Source organism: Pichia membranifaciens (genome assembly GCF_001661235.1).
Source record: "Pichia membranifaciens NRRL Y-2026 unplaced genomic scaffold PICMEscaffold_2, whole genome shotgun sequence".
In the NCBI taxonomy this organism is placed as follows: domain Eukaryota; kingdom Fungi; phylum Ascomycota; class Pichiomycetes; order Pichiales; family Pichiaceae; genus Pichia; species Pichia membranifaciens.
The window spans coordinates 87814-101810 of record NW_017566983.1 but is presented as its reverse complement, the minus strand read 5'-3'; the positions used below and the strand labels follow the sequence as shown (position 1 = coordinate 101810).

General features: G+C 45.7%; 8 protein-coding genes across 8 annotated transcripts; 3 read left to right on the top strand and 5 right to left on the bottom strand.

The window, feature by feature from the left end:
* PICMEDRAFT_15053 (hypothetical protein) lies at nt 1-1802 on the bottom strand. Its single transcript, XM_019160644.1, has one exon. It carries the CDS (start codon nt 1533-1535, stop codon nt 33-35), a length of 1503 nt encoding a protein of 500 aa, XP_019018164.1. The 5' UTR covers nt 1536-1802; the 3' UTR covers nt 1-32.
* A 589-nt stretch (nt 1803-2391) lies between these two features.
* On the top strand, nt 2392-3732 carry PICMEDRAFT_71176 (hypothetical protein; the record flags this gene model as incomplete). The annotated part of the gene is made up of 1 exon (XM_019163851.1): nt 2392-3732. One exon carries the CDS (start codon nt 2392-2394, stop codon nt 3730-3732), a length of 1341 nt encoding a protein of 446 aa, XP_019018163.1.
* A 573-nt stretch (nt 3733-4305) lies between these two features.
* PICMEDRAFT_31069 (hypothetical protein) lies at nt 4306-5007 on the bottom strand (the record flags this gene model as incomplete). The annotated part of the gene is made up of 2 exons (XM_019162675.1): nt 4306-4466; nt 4515-5007. Coding segments are annotated over 2 exons (654 nt in total), but the record flags the coding sequence as incomplete, so codon positions are not given.
* A 1148-nt stretch (nt 5008-6155) lies between these two features.
* Nucleotides 6156-9518, top strand: PICMEDRAFT_32732 (hypothetical protein; the record flags this gene model as incomplete). Its single annotated transcript, XM_019162785.1, has 2 exons — nt 6156-6419; nt 6489-9518. 2 exons carry the CDS (start codon nt 6156-6158, stop codon nt 9516-9518), a joined length of 3294 nt encoding a protein of 1097 aa, XP_019018161.1.
* Nucleotides 9519-9594: 76 nt separating this feature from the next.
* Nucleotides 9595-10022, bottom strand: PICMEDRAFT_105663 (hypothetical protein). Its single transcript, XM_019159690.1, has one exon. It carries the CDS (start codon nt 9897-9899, stop codon nt 9672-9674), a length of 228 nt encoding a protein of 75 aa, XP_019018160.1. The 5' UTR covers nt 9900-10022; the 3' UTR covers nt 9595-9671.
* Nucleotides 10023-10145: 123 nt separating this feature from the next.
* PICMEDRAFT_10085 (hypothetical protein) lies at nt 10146-11423 on the top strand (the record flags this gene model as incomplete). The annotated part of the gene is made up of 1 exon (XM_019159626.1): nt 10146-11423. The coding sequence occupies one exon, from the start codon at nt 10146-10148 to the stop codon at nt 11421-11423; it is 1278 nt and encodes a 425-aa protein (XP_019018159.1).
* Nucleotides 11424-11479: 56 nt separating this feature from the next.
* On the bottom strand, nt 11480-12561 carry PICMEDRAFT_15049 (hypothetical protein). The gene has a single exon (XM_019160642.1). The coding sequence runs from the start codon at nt 12479-12481 to the stop codon at nt 11660-11662; it is 822 nt and encodes a 273-aa protein (XP_019018158.1). The 5' UTR covers nt 12482-12561; the 3' UTR covers nt 11480-11659.
* Nucleotides 12562-12688: 127 nt separating this feature from the next.
* PICMEDRAFT_62015 (hypothetical protein) lies at nt 12689-13971 on the bottom strand. The gene has a single exon (XM_019163466.1). The coding sequence runs from the start codon at nt 13891-13893 to the stop codon at nt 12760-12762; it is 1134 nt and encodes a 377-aa protein (XP_019018157.1). The 5' UTR covers nt 13894-13971; the 3' UTR covers nt 12689-12759.
* Nucleotides 13972-13997: the final 26 nt, after the last annotated feature.

The window sequence follows — 13997 nt, the reverse complement described above, 5'->3', positions numbered from 1 at the left end:
TTCTACGACATTCATTCGCTCGTACACTCGTCTCAGCTCGCCGAGCTCACTGAGAGACTCCTATATAGCCGCTTCCACGGAACAATGTACACACCGGTGCATACCATGCACCACGTCGTCACAAGAATGACGGCAAAGGCATAGATCGTGCTCACGATCTGGAAGCCGGTGACGCCGGTGACCTCGTGCAGTTCCCGCATGGCAAACGCAATGGTGCCCAACGGGAACGTCGCAGCCCACATCGTCGGCGTCCACATCACGTAGTATGGGCGCACCCAGCGTCTCCTGGCGGTCCCTTCGGCGCCCCTCTCAGCCTTGGTCCTTTCGGTCCTCAAGACTCGGTCCTGTCGGAGGTCCACCGCGAGAAACCGGTCGATCCGCGGGAACCCCACGTACCAGTACGCAACACTGAGGGCCGCCCACCCGGTCAGGAGTACCCCGAACGCCGTAAGGCTCAGCGCAATGAACACCCCAGCCAATAGGATGAGGTTCTCCGTAACCTGGTGCATCGGCGAGCCAGGCGCCTCACCGGCGTCGGACATGCCCACGATGGCGAAGCCGGCTTTCTGGATTGCTCGCACGAGCTGCTTCGAGATCAACAGCGCCGCAAGACTCCCCTGGCCCATGACGCCGATGGGGACAAACATTGTGAACGCAGCGCTGTTTCTTGGGAGTCCGTACGCAAACAGACGGGTGAACACGACGGCAAGCACCAACAGCGACGAAAAGAGTGCCACCGCAACCAACATCGTTGTCACAATGACCATCGCAAGAATCAAGTGCGGGTGTTCCAAGGACGAGGTTATCAACCCACCACTAGCAGCAGTCACCGAGCATGTGACTAGCGGCAAGAGCAACGTGGGAGATACCTCGTAGAGCTTCGAGGCCGTTTTCGAGGCCGTTTTCGGCGTCGTCGTTTTCGGCGTCGTTTTCGGCGTCGTTTTCGGCGTCAGCGTCCTGGCAATCGCTATCGATATCATTTCCATGTCCTTGTCCTTTTCACTGCTGGCCTGCCTCTCCAAGTCGTGCAGTCGCCGTTCGAACCTCGACTTGCCAACCGGATTCGTCGCATGAGAGATGATGAAAAACATCACAAAGAAGGCGCACGACAACGTCTGCGCAAAAACAATCCACCAGAGCGTTAACACGGCGACGGACCAGTTGGGCTTCAGGTAGTGTAGCATGTTCACCATCGTCACAAACGACATTTGCGACGCGCCCATGAACACTGCCAAGCTGGGCACGTGCATCAAGTCGATAACTGTCACAGCATACCGCTCGTCGTAGGGGAACACGTAGGGAAAAAGCAGGTATTTCAATGCAAAGAGCACGTGGCTGAGCACTATGACCACCAAGTTGATGAAGAAGTAGATGATCCCAATGTATCGGAACCCTCTCCGGATGCATTCGATCGGGAAGTTGTACATGATGCCCGCTGATATCCCAATCCCCATTCCAGAGACAAAGTGCAATGGATGGAAGCTTTCCAATAGGATGTGCAAGCATCCCATTAACCGTTTGCTAATAGACGTCATATATGATCTCTGGTATGTTTCTGTCTCAAAATATTATTCTTCTTCTTTCTTCTTCCTCTGTCTGTATCTATTCCTTCCAGCTCAACACTTTGTACCCATATACACAAATACTCTTCAGTATTTATCACTCTCTTGCTTCAAAAGATCCATCCATCATTTCATTCCCCGATATTTAACCCAGAGTCAGTTGAGTCACCGCCAGCCATTTTTCTGTTTTCACTCATAGTCGGCTCTGCACCCCATCCCATGCATATGCCAATGCATGCCCACACACTTTTTTTTTTTCCTCCCGCTCTCTGGGGGGGCTCGGAGAATGAAATCTTTATCCCCTTTTTTGCCTAGTGATAACAGCCTCCCGCGGCTACGATTACGTAATCCGGGGATTAACAAACACCCTGACGGCCTTTGCTGCCACAAAAGGAAAGGCTTTTGCGCAACTGCACGTGATTCACAAATCGGCGCGCCGATCGGCGCGCCGATTGGTCAATAGGTGTACCGGACAATTTGGGCACACCGGGCAGTGGGAGGGAGACCGCCCTCCGCCCCAAGGGCCCCTCCCTCCGCTGCTCGTATACTCTCTCGTTTACGACACGATGCGAGAATGGCAACACGAAAACGAAACGAATCGGCCTGAGCCTAAACCTCCGCCGAATTTTCCAAGGGCTCATTCGATACAGATCTCTTGCTCTTTCTCTCTCTCTTTCTCTTTCTTTCTCTCTCTCTCTCTCTCTCTGTTTCTCTTAAGACACGTTTCTTCTATCTCCACTGATTTGCCATCTCATTAGACGGGAAAAAAACAGAAATCACCAAGCAAGTTTATCATTCGAAAACTGGAAACCCGATTCTCTACAGTAAAATGACTGTCCAAAACGTCGGTATCAAAGCAATCCAATTCTACGTCCCAGGCCAATATGTCAACCAGACCGAGCTAGAAACCTTTGATGGTGTGTCTGCCGGTAAGTATACCATCGGGTTGGGTCAGACCAACATGGCTTTTGTCAACGATAGAGAGGATATCTATTCTATGTCTTTGACCGTGTTGAAGAACTTGATCGACAACTACAACATCGACGTCAACTCCATTGGTAGATTGGAGGTCGGTACCGAAACCTTGTTGGACAAGTCCAAGTCCGTCAAGTCTGTCTTGATGCAATTGTTTGGCGAAAACACAGACGTTGAAGGTATAGATAACGTCAATGCCTGTTACGGTGGTACTTCCGCCGTCATCAACTGTGTCAACTGGGTCCAATCGGACTCCTGGGATGGCAGAGATGCAATCGTCGTCTGTGGTGATATCGCCATCTACGAAAAAGGTGCAGCAAGACCAACCGGCGGTGCAGGTACGGTGGCAATCTTGATCGGGCCAGACGCTCCAATTGTTTTCGACCCTGTCAGAGGAAGTTATATGGAACACGCTTACGACTTCTACAAACCTGACTTTACCTCCGAGTATCCTGTTGTTGATGGTCACTTCTCCTTGTCTTGTTACGTCAAGGCCGTCGACTTCTGTTACAAGGCATATTCAAAGAAGGCGATTGCCAAGGGTCTGAGTAACTCTTCCACTGAAACAGTTGGCATCGACTACTTCGACTTCAATGCTTTCCACGTCCCAACCTGTAAATTGGTTGCCAAATCTTATGCTAGATTATTGTACAATGATTACAAGCAAGACCCATCTAAGTTCCCAGATATCGACTCAACTAAGCTCTCGAGCCTGGACTATGAAACCTCCTTGGTCGACAAAACCGTTGAAAAGACCTTCATGCCTCTGTCCAAGGAAAGATTTAACAAAACCGTCAAGTCTTCTTTGGAATTACCAACAAATGTCGGTAACATGTACACTGGTTCCGTATGGGGTTCCCTATGTTCTTTACTTTCAATCATTGGCAGTGAAGAATTACAAAATAAAAGAATCGGTCTTTTCTCCTACGGTTCCGGTTTGGCTGCTACTATGCTGTCCGTTAAGGTCGTTTCAGACATCAGCCCAATAGTTTCCAAATTAGATGTTAAGCAACGTTTGGATTCAAGAGAACACAAATCTCCAACTGAATACGAAGCTGCCATCGCTTTGAGAGAAAAAGCACATTTACAAAAATCTTTCAAGCCTGAAGGTAGCACCGATTACATTCCAAAAGGAAGTTTCTACTTAGTCGAAATCGATGACAAGTACAGAAGATTCTACGAAATCAAAAACTAATAACTAAATCAAAAACCTTATATGTTTATTTTGATAGTCTCGTCTCTTTTTTGCTCCATCTATCCTCTTCATTTATTCAATTCTCATATTGCTAAATTCACAAGCTATTTCACAGACTTGTATAGTTGCTTTTTATATAATATAATTGATGTACATCATAATTCACTACTTGATAGAAGGATCTGGGTAAACTGTTGTTGCTTTTTTACGTCCTTCTTTTTCTTAACATTATGTTGATATAAAATCAAAAGAAAAAAAACTAATAACATATACATAGAAGGAATAGAGATGAGATGTGGGGTAAGTCAGGAATGAATGAATGAAAAAGAATGGAAAAGAAAAAATGTCAACAACAAAATCAAATGTAAAACAAGAAATCTCTGCGATGGAAAAGAAGTTTGAGATAAAAGGAAAAGAATGAATAGAAAACATATAAAAAAAAAGATGAAGGAAAACAAATAGTAGCAGACTAAGCAAAAAAATGGAGTTGTAAAACCAATGCAAACCAATTAAATGGCATTTTTTGATATGAAGGGGATGTGGTTATCATTATGAAAAGTATTGATGACTATATCATGAAACAACAAACATGATAGCACCAAGGGCCATCATGGAAGCACTCGACCACCACCAGAGTGAGTAGTTCAAGCTGTCTTTCTTTATAGCGTTGGTTTTGTATCTATTTTCCAGTGATCTTTTAATTCTTTCAGACAAACTCAAGTCCAATCCGTATTCTCTCTTTAATTTGGCCTGGTTCGTGGAAGATGCAGATGCGGATGCACCTGCTGTTGCCGTTGGATTCATCGTAATAGTTGGGAGCATTTGAGGAGGTTGGTAAGCAAGATATAATGGTTGCATATATTCACCAGTGGACTTGATCAAATCTATTCTCCATCTTCCATGGTATGGGTCAACGTAAACTTGGAATGCTTTGAAAACTTCGGTTTGGTTGTATCTGGTGTAGACGGAAACACCGCCGTCATTGCATGGTTCAGAAAGAAGTTGTCTACCATCTATCTTGAATGGTGTCAACGTCAACGTACCATTATCAGCCTTCGTATATTTACCATGTTGGAAAATCAGCACGGCACTAGGACATGAATGATTTCGAGGGTTTGGGGTGATCTGGTAGATTGCCTCCTCCCAGTAGCCATCTTCGGTGAAAGAATAAGATATACCAGGCAAAGCAGGCTCGATTAAAAGTTCATCAACAGGATCGTAAAAGCCTGGTCCCGTGAATACTGTATTGGCTTTGGAGGACCACGTTCCAACAATAGAGTCAGTGACCAAAGCCGAGTTAATTGGTTCGGTGGATGAGGAAGATGAGGACGCGGACGAAGAAGAAGATGTTGTGGCAGTATTTGTCGCAGCAATGTCCGTGTTTGTGTTTGTGTCTGTATCTGTGTTTGTGTTTGTGTCTGTGTTTGCCGCAGTAGTTTTTGTGGTTGGTGTTGTTCCAGTGTTTGTAGTTGGCGTTGTGGTTGTTGCAGCTCCTGGTGTAGTGGCAGTCGTTGGGGTAGTCGCTGTGGTTGGTGTAGTTGCAGTTGCAGGAGTTGTTTCCGTAGTTGGGGTGGTAGCAGTTGCAGGGGTGGTGGCCGTAGTTGGCGTCGTGGTGGCGGCATCTGTAGGGGTGGTAGCTGTAGTTGGAGTGGTGGCGGCAGCTGGAGTAGTTGGCGTCGTGGTACCAGTGGTCAACGCAGTTGTTGGCGTGGTGGCTGCTGCTGGAGGTGCTGCTGCTGCAAGCGTCGTGGTTGTATCGTCTGCTGCCGGTGCTGCTGCTGCTGCTGGGTTTGCTGCCGGCGTGGTTGTGACGGCTGCCGTAGTCGCAGCGTTAGGTGCCGCTGGTGGTGCTGCTGCTTCGACAGTGGTGACGGCAGTCACTTCATCGACAGCTGCAGCCGCTGCAACACTGGAAAGCTGCATCAGCATCAACAGCGATGAGAAAACCCATGGTTTTAATTGCATTGTGTTTGTGTTGGACCTGAGCAGAGGAAGTTTCTGTTCTCTGCTAACGAGTGAAACGGGTATCAGAAGAAAACGAAAGGGATTGGTGCCAGAGCGTCTAAGCTTGCAGAAAAAAAGAAGCTGGAAGAGCAGTTTTGTGTCTTGTCTGGTCCTGTCGGTCTTGCCTAGCACCAACGCAAGGACACCTGCCACCCATCACAGGAACAGAACATCAAAGCCCCAGAGAAAAACAGACACAGGACCTCCTCAGCCACGACCTTCTCACTCCCAGACGAGAAAAAACGCGGTGGAAAAAAATAGAAAAAAATGCAAAAATGGCGATTAGATGCGTAACGACTATAGAAGCAAAGGCCCGACATGAAAGAGAAGAGGATGACAGAGAGACCCAAAAGTAGGGTTATTCCATGACACAGAATAGAAGCAAGTCTAAAACAAAAGAAGAAAACGTTGTGGGAACAATGACAAGCAAGGAGTCTGAGAAAACACAGCTTGTGGGCGCCTATTCGGTGCCCAAGGACATAGTAGATGGGATCACAGAGGAGGCGGAATCGGCAGCAGAGTATGAAATAGGAGCAGGGCGGATTAAGAATGGAAATAGCAGCAGCAACAACACTGCAAAACGACGCAAAAAGCGGAAGTTTGAGCTTATCCAAGAGAAAATGGCCCGAACAGACAACAGCAAGACGCCCGAAAGTGACGTCGTGCACCACAAAAGAGAGATGGTGGAGACTGAAAATCAGAACGTGGTGTTGGTAGATTATCACAAAAGAGACAGAACGCCGACAAGGGAGGAACGGAGAAGAAAGAGAGAGATAGAAGCAGATTCTGCCGCTGACGAGAACGGAAACAAGACGCCGCCTAGGACGGAGAGAAGGGGTAGAAAGAGGAGGTTGGAAAGTGAAGAGAACGGAAAAGTTGCCGATGAAAAGGAAAAAGACAAGAAGCAGCTCAAGCATGTGTCCAGAGAGACGATAACCAAAGGACCAAGCTGTCCGGTGGTAATGGGTATACCCTTGACAACTCAAAACTTGGATAAGCTGTTGCCATCGGGTTTTTCTGTTGTCCCGTTTCCGGCGGACTACAAGCCTTTGAATAACCTGCCTCCAGACTTCTCCAGATTTGAATCCTTTGCCGCTCCGCACAATGCCTTACTTGCGACAGTGTCGAAAGAGGTGGTGGGGAGGGAGAACTTAGACCGTAAACAAATCTACGAAATACCAGATCTTAAGGATTTGCAGTATTTCAGTGAGCTTGACATGAAGGTATTCCACAAATTAATTGCAGCCAAAAACAGCAAACAAGGATCCTTATCGAACCACGAACAGCTTGAATTGAGATGCATGAAGTTGATATTGAAGATTAAAAACTGTTCTAGCGCCTCAAGAAAATCAGCTCTCCGTAACTTAACCGATAATGCAAAATTGTTTGGCCCAGACATCATCTTCAGTATAATTTTGCCGCTAATGAGTGATCCGGCACTAGATGAGCAGGGCAGACATCTTCTTGTAAAGGTTATTGGAAGGGTTCTTTTCAAGTTGGAAGATTCGATCAAGCCCTATGCGGAAAAGATATTGATTGTTATTATGCCATTACTCACAGACGAAAATAAAATTGCTAGACTAGAAGGTAGAGACGTTATCTCCAAATTGTCCAAAGCAGTAGGCTTGCTCACAATGATCACAATCTTGCGTCCAGATCTGGACAATAGCGACGAATACGCTAGGGCTTTGGTAAGTAGAGCTTTTGCCGTTGTGGCAAATTCTTTGGGTATATCTGCACTCATTCCATTTTTGAGAGCGGTTTGCCGGTCAAAGAAAAGTTGGCTTATCAGGCATACAGGTACTAAAATAATCCAGCAAATCGCTATAATGATAGGTTCAGGAATTTTACCATACTTGAACCAATTGATTCAGTGTTTATCCAAAAACCTCGATGATGAAATGTTAAACGTGAGAACAATCACAGCCGCCACAGTGAGCTCTCTAGCAGAAGCATCTGCACCTTATGGGTACGAGTCTTTTGAAGTCATGATTGAACCTCTATGGAGAGGGTTGAAGAACCACCGTGGTAAAGCTTTGGCTCAGTTCATCAAAGGTCTAGGCAACTTGATTCCATTAATGGGTGAAGAAAACGCAAACTTCTATTCCTATGAGCTACTTAAAATAGTTAGAAGAGAGTCTACTACATCAGATGATGAAATGAAAAGAGCAGTACTAATCACAATCGAGAAAATATGTGCGTTGAAAACAATTGATAATGAGTTGATTTTGAAAAGCAATATTTCAGAATCATTTTTTAAAAATTTCTGGTCTAGAAGGGTTGCATTAGACAAAAAGATTACTGATCTGTGCATCAACGCATGCTATGCTTTATCTTTAAAGATTGGTACTTTGGAAGTCATACTGGCCGTTTTGCCCTCACTAAAAGATGAGTCAGAGCCTTTCAGAAAGATGAGTTTGGAAGCGTCAGAAAAGGTGCTTACTTCACTTGGTTGTTTCGACTTGGATGACAAAACCGTCAATAGGCTTTTGGATGGACTTCTGTATTGCTTTCAACATCAACATTTGGAAAACAAGCAAACTAATAGCATAATTTTGAACGGATTTGGAAATATCTTGAACAACCTTGGAATCCGTGTGAAGCCTCACATCATGTCAATCGTTAGTGCCATTTTGTACAGGTTGAAGAATAAAGACGCTGAAGTTCGAGAACAAGCGGCTGATCTAATCTCCAAGATTGTTGATGTTCTGAAAGTGTGTGAGGAAGAGGACCTCTTGATTAGGTTGTGCACGATTTTGTACGAAAGTTTGGGAGAGGTCTACCCTAACGTTCTAGGTTCCATTCTTTGCGCATTGAGAAGTGTGATACTAGCGATCAAATCGGTCGACTCCTTGAATCCTTCGATCTCTCAGATTCTTTCAACCTTAACACCCATCTTGAGAAATAGGCACGAAAAGGTTCAAGAGATGGCCATTCCCTTGATAGGTGACATTGCAGATCGGGCCAAAGATTACATCAGTCACCGGGAGTGGATGAGAATCTCATTTGAACTACTTGAAATGCTAAAGGCTTATAGGAAGAGCATCCGTAAAAGTGCCAATAAGACTTTTGGATTGATTGCAAAGGCAATCGGACCTGCAGACGTTTTAGTGACGCTCTTGAACAACTTCAGGGTGCAAGAACGTCAGTTGCGTGTCTGTACCGCTGTTGCCATTGGTATTGTTGCCGAAGTCTGTCTTCCGTTTTCTGTCCTTCCTGCCTTGATGAATGAGTATAGATATCCAGACAAAAACGTGCAGAATGGTGTGTTGAAAGCCATCGGGTTCATGTTCGAGTATATCGGCGAGCTTGGGTCAGACTACATATACGCCACCACACCGCTGCTATTGGACGCCTTGACCGACAGGGACCTCGTGCATAGGCAGATTGCGTCCAACGTCGTGAAACACATGGCCTTGGGTAGCTTTGGCCAAGGCTACGAGGATGCCTTTGTGAACTTCTTGGACTTGATCTGGCCCAACGTGTTTGAGACCTCTCCGCATGTGATATCGCAGGTGTTCGAGTCGATCGAGAGCTTAAACATCGTGCTCGGCTGCGGAATCCTGCTGGACTACATTTGGACAGGGCTTTTCCATCCTGCACGCAAGGTTAGAGAGAGCTACTGGAAAATATACAACAACGTCTACTTGAGTCACGTGCATGCCATGGTCCCCTACTTCCCCCGCTTCGAGGAGATAGGTGATGAGCCTGGTGCTTCCAAACAGGAAGCAGCGTTGCTGACGGGAGATTTGGGTGTGCAAGAGCTCGACCTATGGGTGTAGGACCTCGCAGTCCTCTCTAGCTAAACTGTTTGTACATAAATATAAAATGGGAATAGAATGGAGACGATAACCCGATAGCGTTAATGATGCCATGCGACACGCTATCGTGTCGCGAATGCGACATGTTTCCGACTAGAAGAGGGCGGTGCTGTTTCAGAGATGTTTCATGTTAAGATATTGGCGTGTTTCTGACCCAAGAGAACATGCTGGTAGCGGTGACACGGTGCTAAATGTATGTGTGGCAACGTAGAAAGACTCGGAAGGAGGTATGCGGCGGAGTGAAGTCGGAATGGGATTTGGGAGGTTGCAGCAGGCTATTCGAAATGGAAATGTGTGTGAGGTAAATTTAGCAGAAGAATACGTCTGCACATGTGCGTGCATTGTTGAGACAAACGTGGATTGTATAGGGCGTGGGAAGGTGGCGGTTGGGATGTGGGTGGTTGCAACTTGTTACTCATTCTTCTTTTGCGATTGAATGCTGGAGAGACGGAGAGACGCACTTGTGGAGGTGATCGTCTGTTTTAGTCACAGTGGAGTTGTGTCTTTTCCAAGCAGTTGTAAGCATCCACGTCGGACTGGCTAGAGCAGGTATCTAGAGAAGCATATCGTATACCACGGCATACACTCATGAACAACGAGGTGGCGTTGCAGAACCAATATGAGCTCTCAAAGACTCTAAACAATAAAGTGAATGTTGCACATACGGCATCCCAGCAACTTGCTTTGCAACTGAAGAAGATCAAACAGGTGAATCAGGATGCTACACTGACGTCCATGTCAAATAATTGTAAAAAGCCCATCAATAATAGTTACAACCTCAACAATTACAAGACCCTCAAGGGACATTTTGACAAAGTGTCGAGCTGCGCCTGGTACCCGGATAGCAGTCACCTGGTGAGTTCGTCCCAAGACGGCTATTTGCTGGTCTGGGACGCAGTCAGAGGGTTGAAGAACAACCTTGTCGAACTCGATGATCCGTATATAATGGGATGTGATGTCAGTCATAACGGGCAGTTTGTTGCAACCGGTGGGTTGGACAATACTTGCATTGTCTACAAATTAGGTACAGATATTGACAACGAAAATAGGAGTACTGCTCTTCTATCGATATTGAGGGATCATAAGGAGTACATTTCAGACTTGTCCTTCCTACACAAATCTTCAACACAACTGATTACTTCTTCCGGTGATAAAAGCTGTATACTATGGGATACTTCCAAAGGTGGGTATGTTCGTCATTTTTATGGGCATTTAGGTGACGTACTCTCGCTGGGGGTCAACAAAAACGACGGAAACAACACCAATCCGAATCTATTTGTGACCTCTTCGTCGGATAGGCTTGCAATGCTTTGGGATACGAGAGCCCCTTTGGCTAGTCGGAAATATCTAGTGAATGCCAGATACGACTCCAGCGAGATCGAGTTCTTCCCTGACGGTAACTGCTTCACTTGTGGGTGTGACGACGGCACAATCAAGTTTTTCGATATAAGATGCGACGGAGAGTTGTCAACCTACGGGATAGATAAGGTTCGTCGATACATCAGCCTCAACGGGTTACAATCCACGGTGCCTGCATACGTGAATCACAACATGAATAGTGCGACGTCAGTCAACTTCGATAGCCAAGACCAAAAGTCAACCTCCGCCAGATCCTTGCACAGTAATATTCAAGCATCTATTGACAACCCAGGTGTGCTATCCCTGGATTTCACCAAAAGCGGCAGGTTAATGCTGGCATCATATGCGGAGTCCAGCAGTGTCTTTGTATGGGACATAGTAACAGGTGATATTGTCGGTGCATTGAATGGCCACAGCGGAGTGGTGAGCAAGGTTCGTGTCTCTCCAGATGGGCTAGGCGTTGCCACCGCAAGTAGGGACGAAACAATCAAAATATGGTCCGTGTAGGAAGCATCATGTGCTGTAGTTAGGTGTTGGCACATCACTCTAGTTTTAAGTTTTCCTTTTTTACTAAATTTATTTTTCCTTCTGATATTATTAAATATAGAGGTATATATTATTATTACTACACACCGTTGAGTCGATAATGAAGAAAGAAGTTTCCTTGAGTTCGATAAAAATACAGCCTTGAAGAGGAAGAGGAAATGAATGTCAATACTTTTTTTCGTTCACATAGATATTGTCTATTCAGCACGCTTTTTCACGTAATCCCACAAACTCTTCAACAAGGTGTCAGGTAGTGTATACATGTCCATCGTGAACTCGCCGTTGTCGACGTCATTCTTGATGTTCATTTCAGGGGTTCTGTTATCATTAATCATTTGCACCACGCCCAAAAGGTCGTCCTCCTTCAGCTTCGTTAAAAGGTCGGCCATTTTCTCCAAATCTACGCCTCCCTTGTTAGCAGTTGTCTTGGCCCTTTTCACATTCTTTGGCTCGGATGCAGCTGCTCCGGCAGCTCCCTTACGCTTCTCAGCACTGACTGCACCTGGGGTAGCACCTGTACTGACACCTGTGCTGGCAACAGCAGTTGCTGGTGCTGCAGCTGCAGCGCTGTCAGCAGACCCATTGGTAACTTCAGCACCTGCACTAGGCACGCTTCCAGACTTGGCCAACTCTTTCAACAGATTAGGCTTCGTCGTGTTGATGACAATCTGCTTGTCAATCACGTATTTCTCCTTGTAGAAATTCAAATCGTGATTTATTTTCTTGTCGCCTCCCTTTTCAATCAAGGTCAATGTAATAGGAATGTCAAATCCACCCCAACCTTGCTCCTGGATGGTGAATGGTGGCTTCTTGAAAGACCTCACAGGATTTGCAAAGGTCGGATGCAATGAATAGGTGACTTTGTCAAATATGGTCGCAGGAACTTCCACACCCTTGTCGTTAACCAAAGAAACAGAAATACTCCATTCTCTCATAGGGAAACCTTCCTGCACAGCAGGAATATCCTTTAGCACATGTTGTACCGTGGTAAATCTGACTGTTCTTTTGACCTCAACCATGCTGTCGTTGTCTAGTTCAGCTGTTGTTCTTCAGTACTCGACCCTTCGCCTTTCTTCTCTTTGGCTCCGCTCCAGCCGTCTTCCTTCTCATCTCTACCCCTTTCCCCTATCAGGCGTAGTCAAAGTCACTCGGCCGTCCTGCTTGTTCCCTTCCCTTCTCGACGTCCCCCGCCGAAACCAAAAAAAGACCGCTGACGTAAGCGACCGGTCGGTTCTCATGACATTTGTTACTAATTAATTACACCATTTTTTCTAGAGAAGTATAACTGCTATAACTCCTACATTGTGGCACCCACGAGTGCAGCCATTACGGTCACGATACCCTGTAAGACCGTGAAGGCCTTGATGCCGCTGCCTCCGTTAGAAAATTCGTAGTCGGCAGAAGGAAGGTCCGTGTAAGGACTGAAGTTCTTCAAAAGTTGTTCCAAACCTGTTGCATTCTGTTGATTTGTGTCAGCAGAAGTAGTAGGGCCTGTGACATTGCGGTTAACAAGTGAGCTTTTTACTGGAAAATGGGAGGATGAGGTTGATGTCGATGCAGAAGCTGATGAAGCTGATGGCAAGGCCACAGATGATGAGGTTGGGATTAATGATGCGGATGCGGGGGCGGATGAAATTTCAGTTGAAAATGGCTCAGTTGATAACGGTGGCACTGCTGAAGTTAGCGGGGTTGTCAAGACAGGTGTAGATACTGGAACATACTCAGTAGTAGATTCGGGTTCTTTTTGTGATAAAACGGAAAATACTGAACCGTAGACCGGAGCAGAACTTTCATGAACTGGAGATTCAACAGTTTTCACAGCTTCGGCGGCTGTTGTAGTATTGTTAAGCAATTCCATGTATTTCTGACGGTCGCCCAAAATCATATCCAATTCACCCCTGGTGGTGGCGAAATCATTCGAAGGAACTGGTTCTTCCTTATCGGTACTAGTTGGAGCAGTAGTAGTAGTTGGAGAAACAGTTGGAGGAACTTGAATAGCAGTAGTGGTTGTTAATGAAGTTACAACTGCTGTTTCTGTCGTGACAACAAAAACAGAGCTACTTACAATCTTCTTTGTTGGAGTTGGTGCTTCGGTAGAAACTACAGGTGAGTTCAAAACTATCGGAATATGTGTGTTTGGATAAACTGTGGTGGTGGTTCCGACAGTTTTGGTTACTGTAACATATATTGTAGTAGGGCTTAAAGTCACGTAAACAGTCTTTTCTTGAGTCAAGATCTGAAAGTTTTCATAGACAGAAAAATCATCTTGAATGTTTAGAATGTTCTCCTTGTTATTAAGACTATCGTGACCAATTACATGTTCACTTTCTTGTGAATTTTGTTCCACATCCACATTATTGGCAAAGGCCCCGAACCTTGTCTCCATTGCGGCCATCACAAAAAGTGCTTTTAACAAACTGCTTACTTTCATCTTCAGTTATTATTCCTTCTTCACTTCACGATTTACTGCAAATATTACTAGCAACGATGACGATACTAACTGACAGTTGATCTACAATCTATGGATCTTATTCA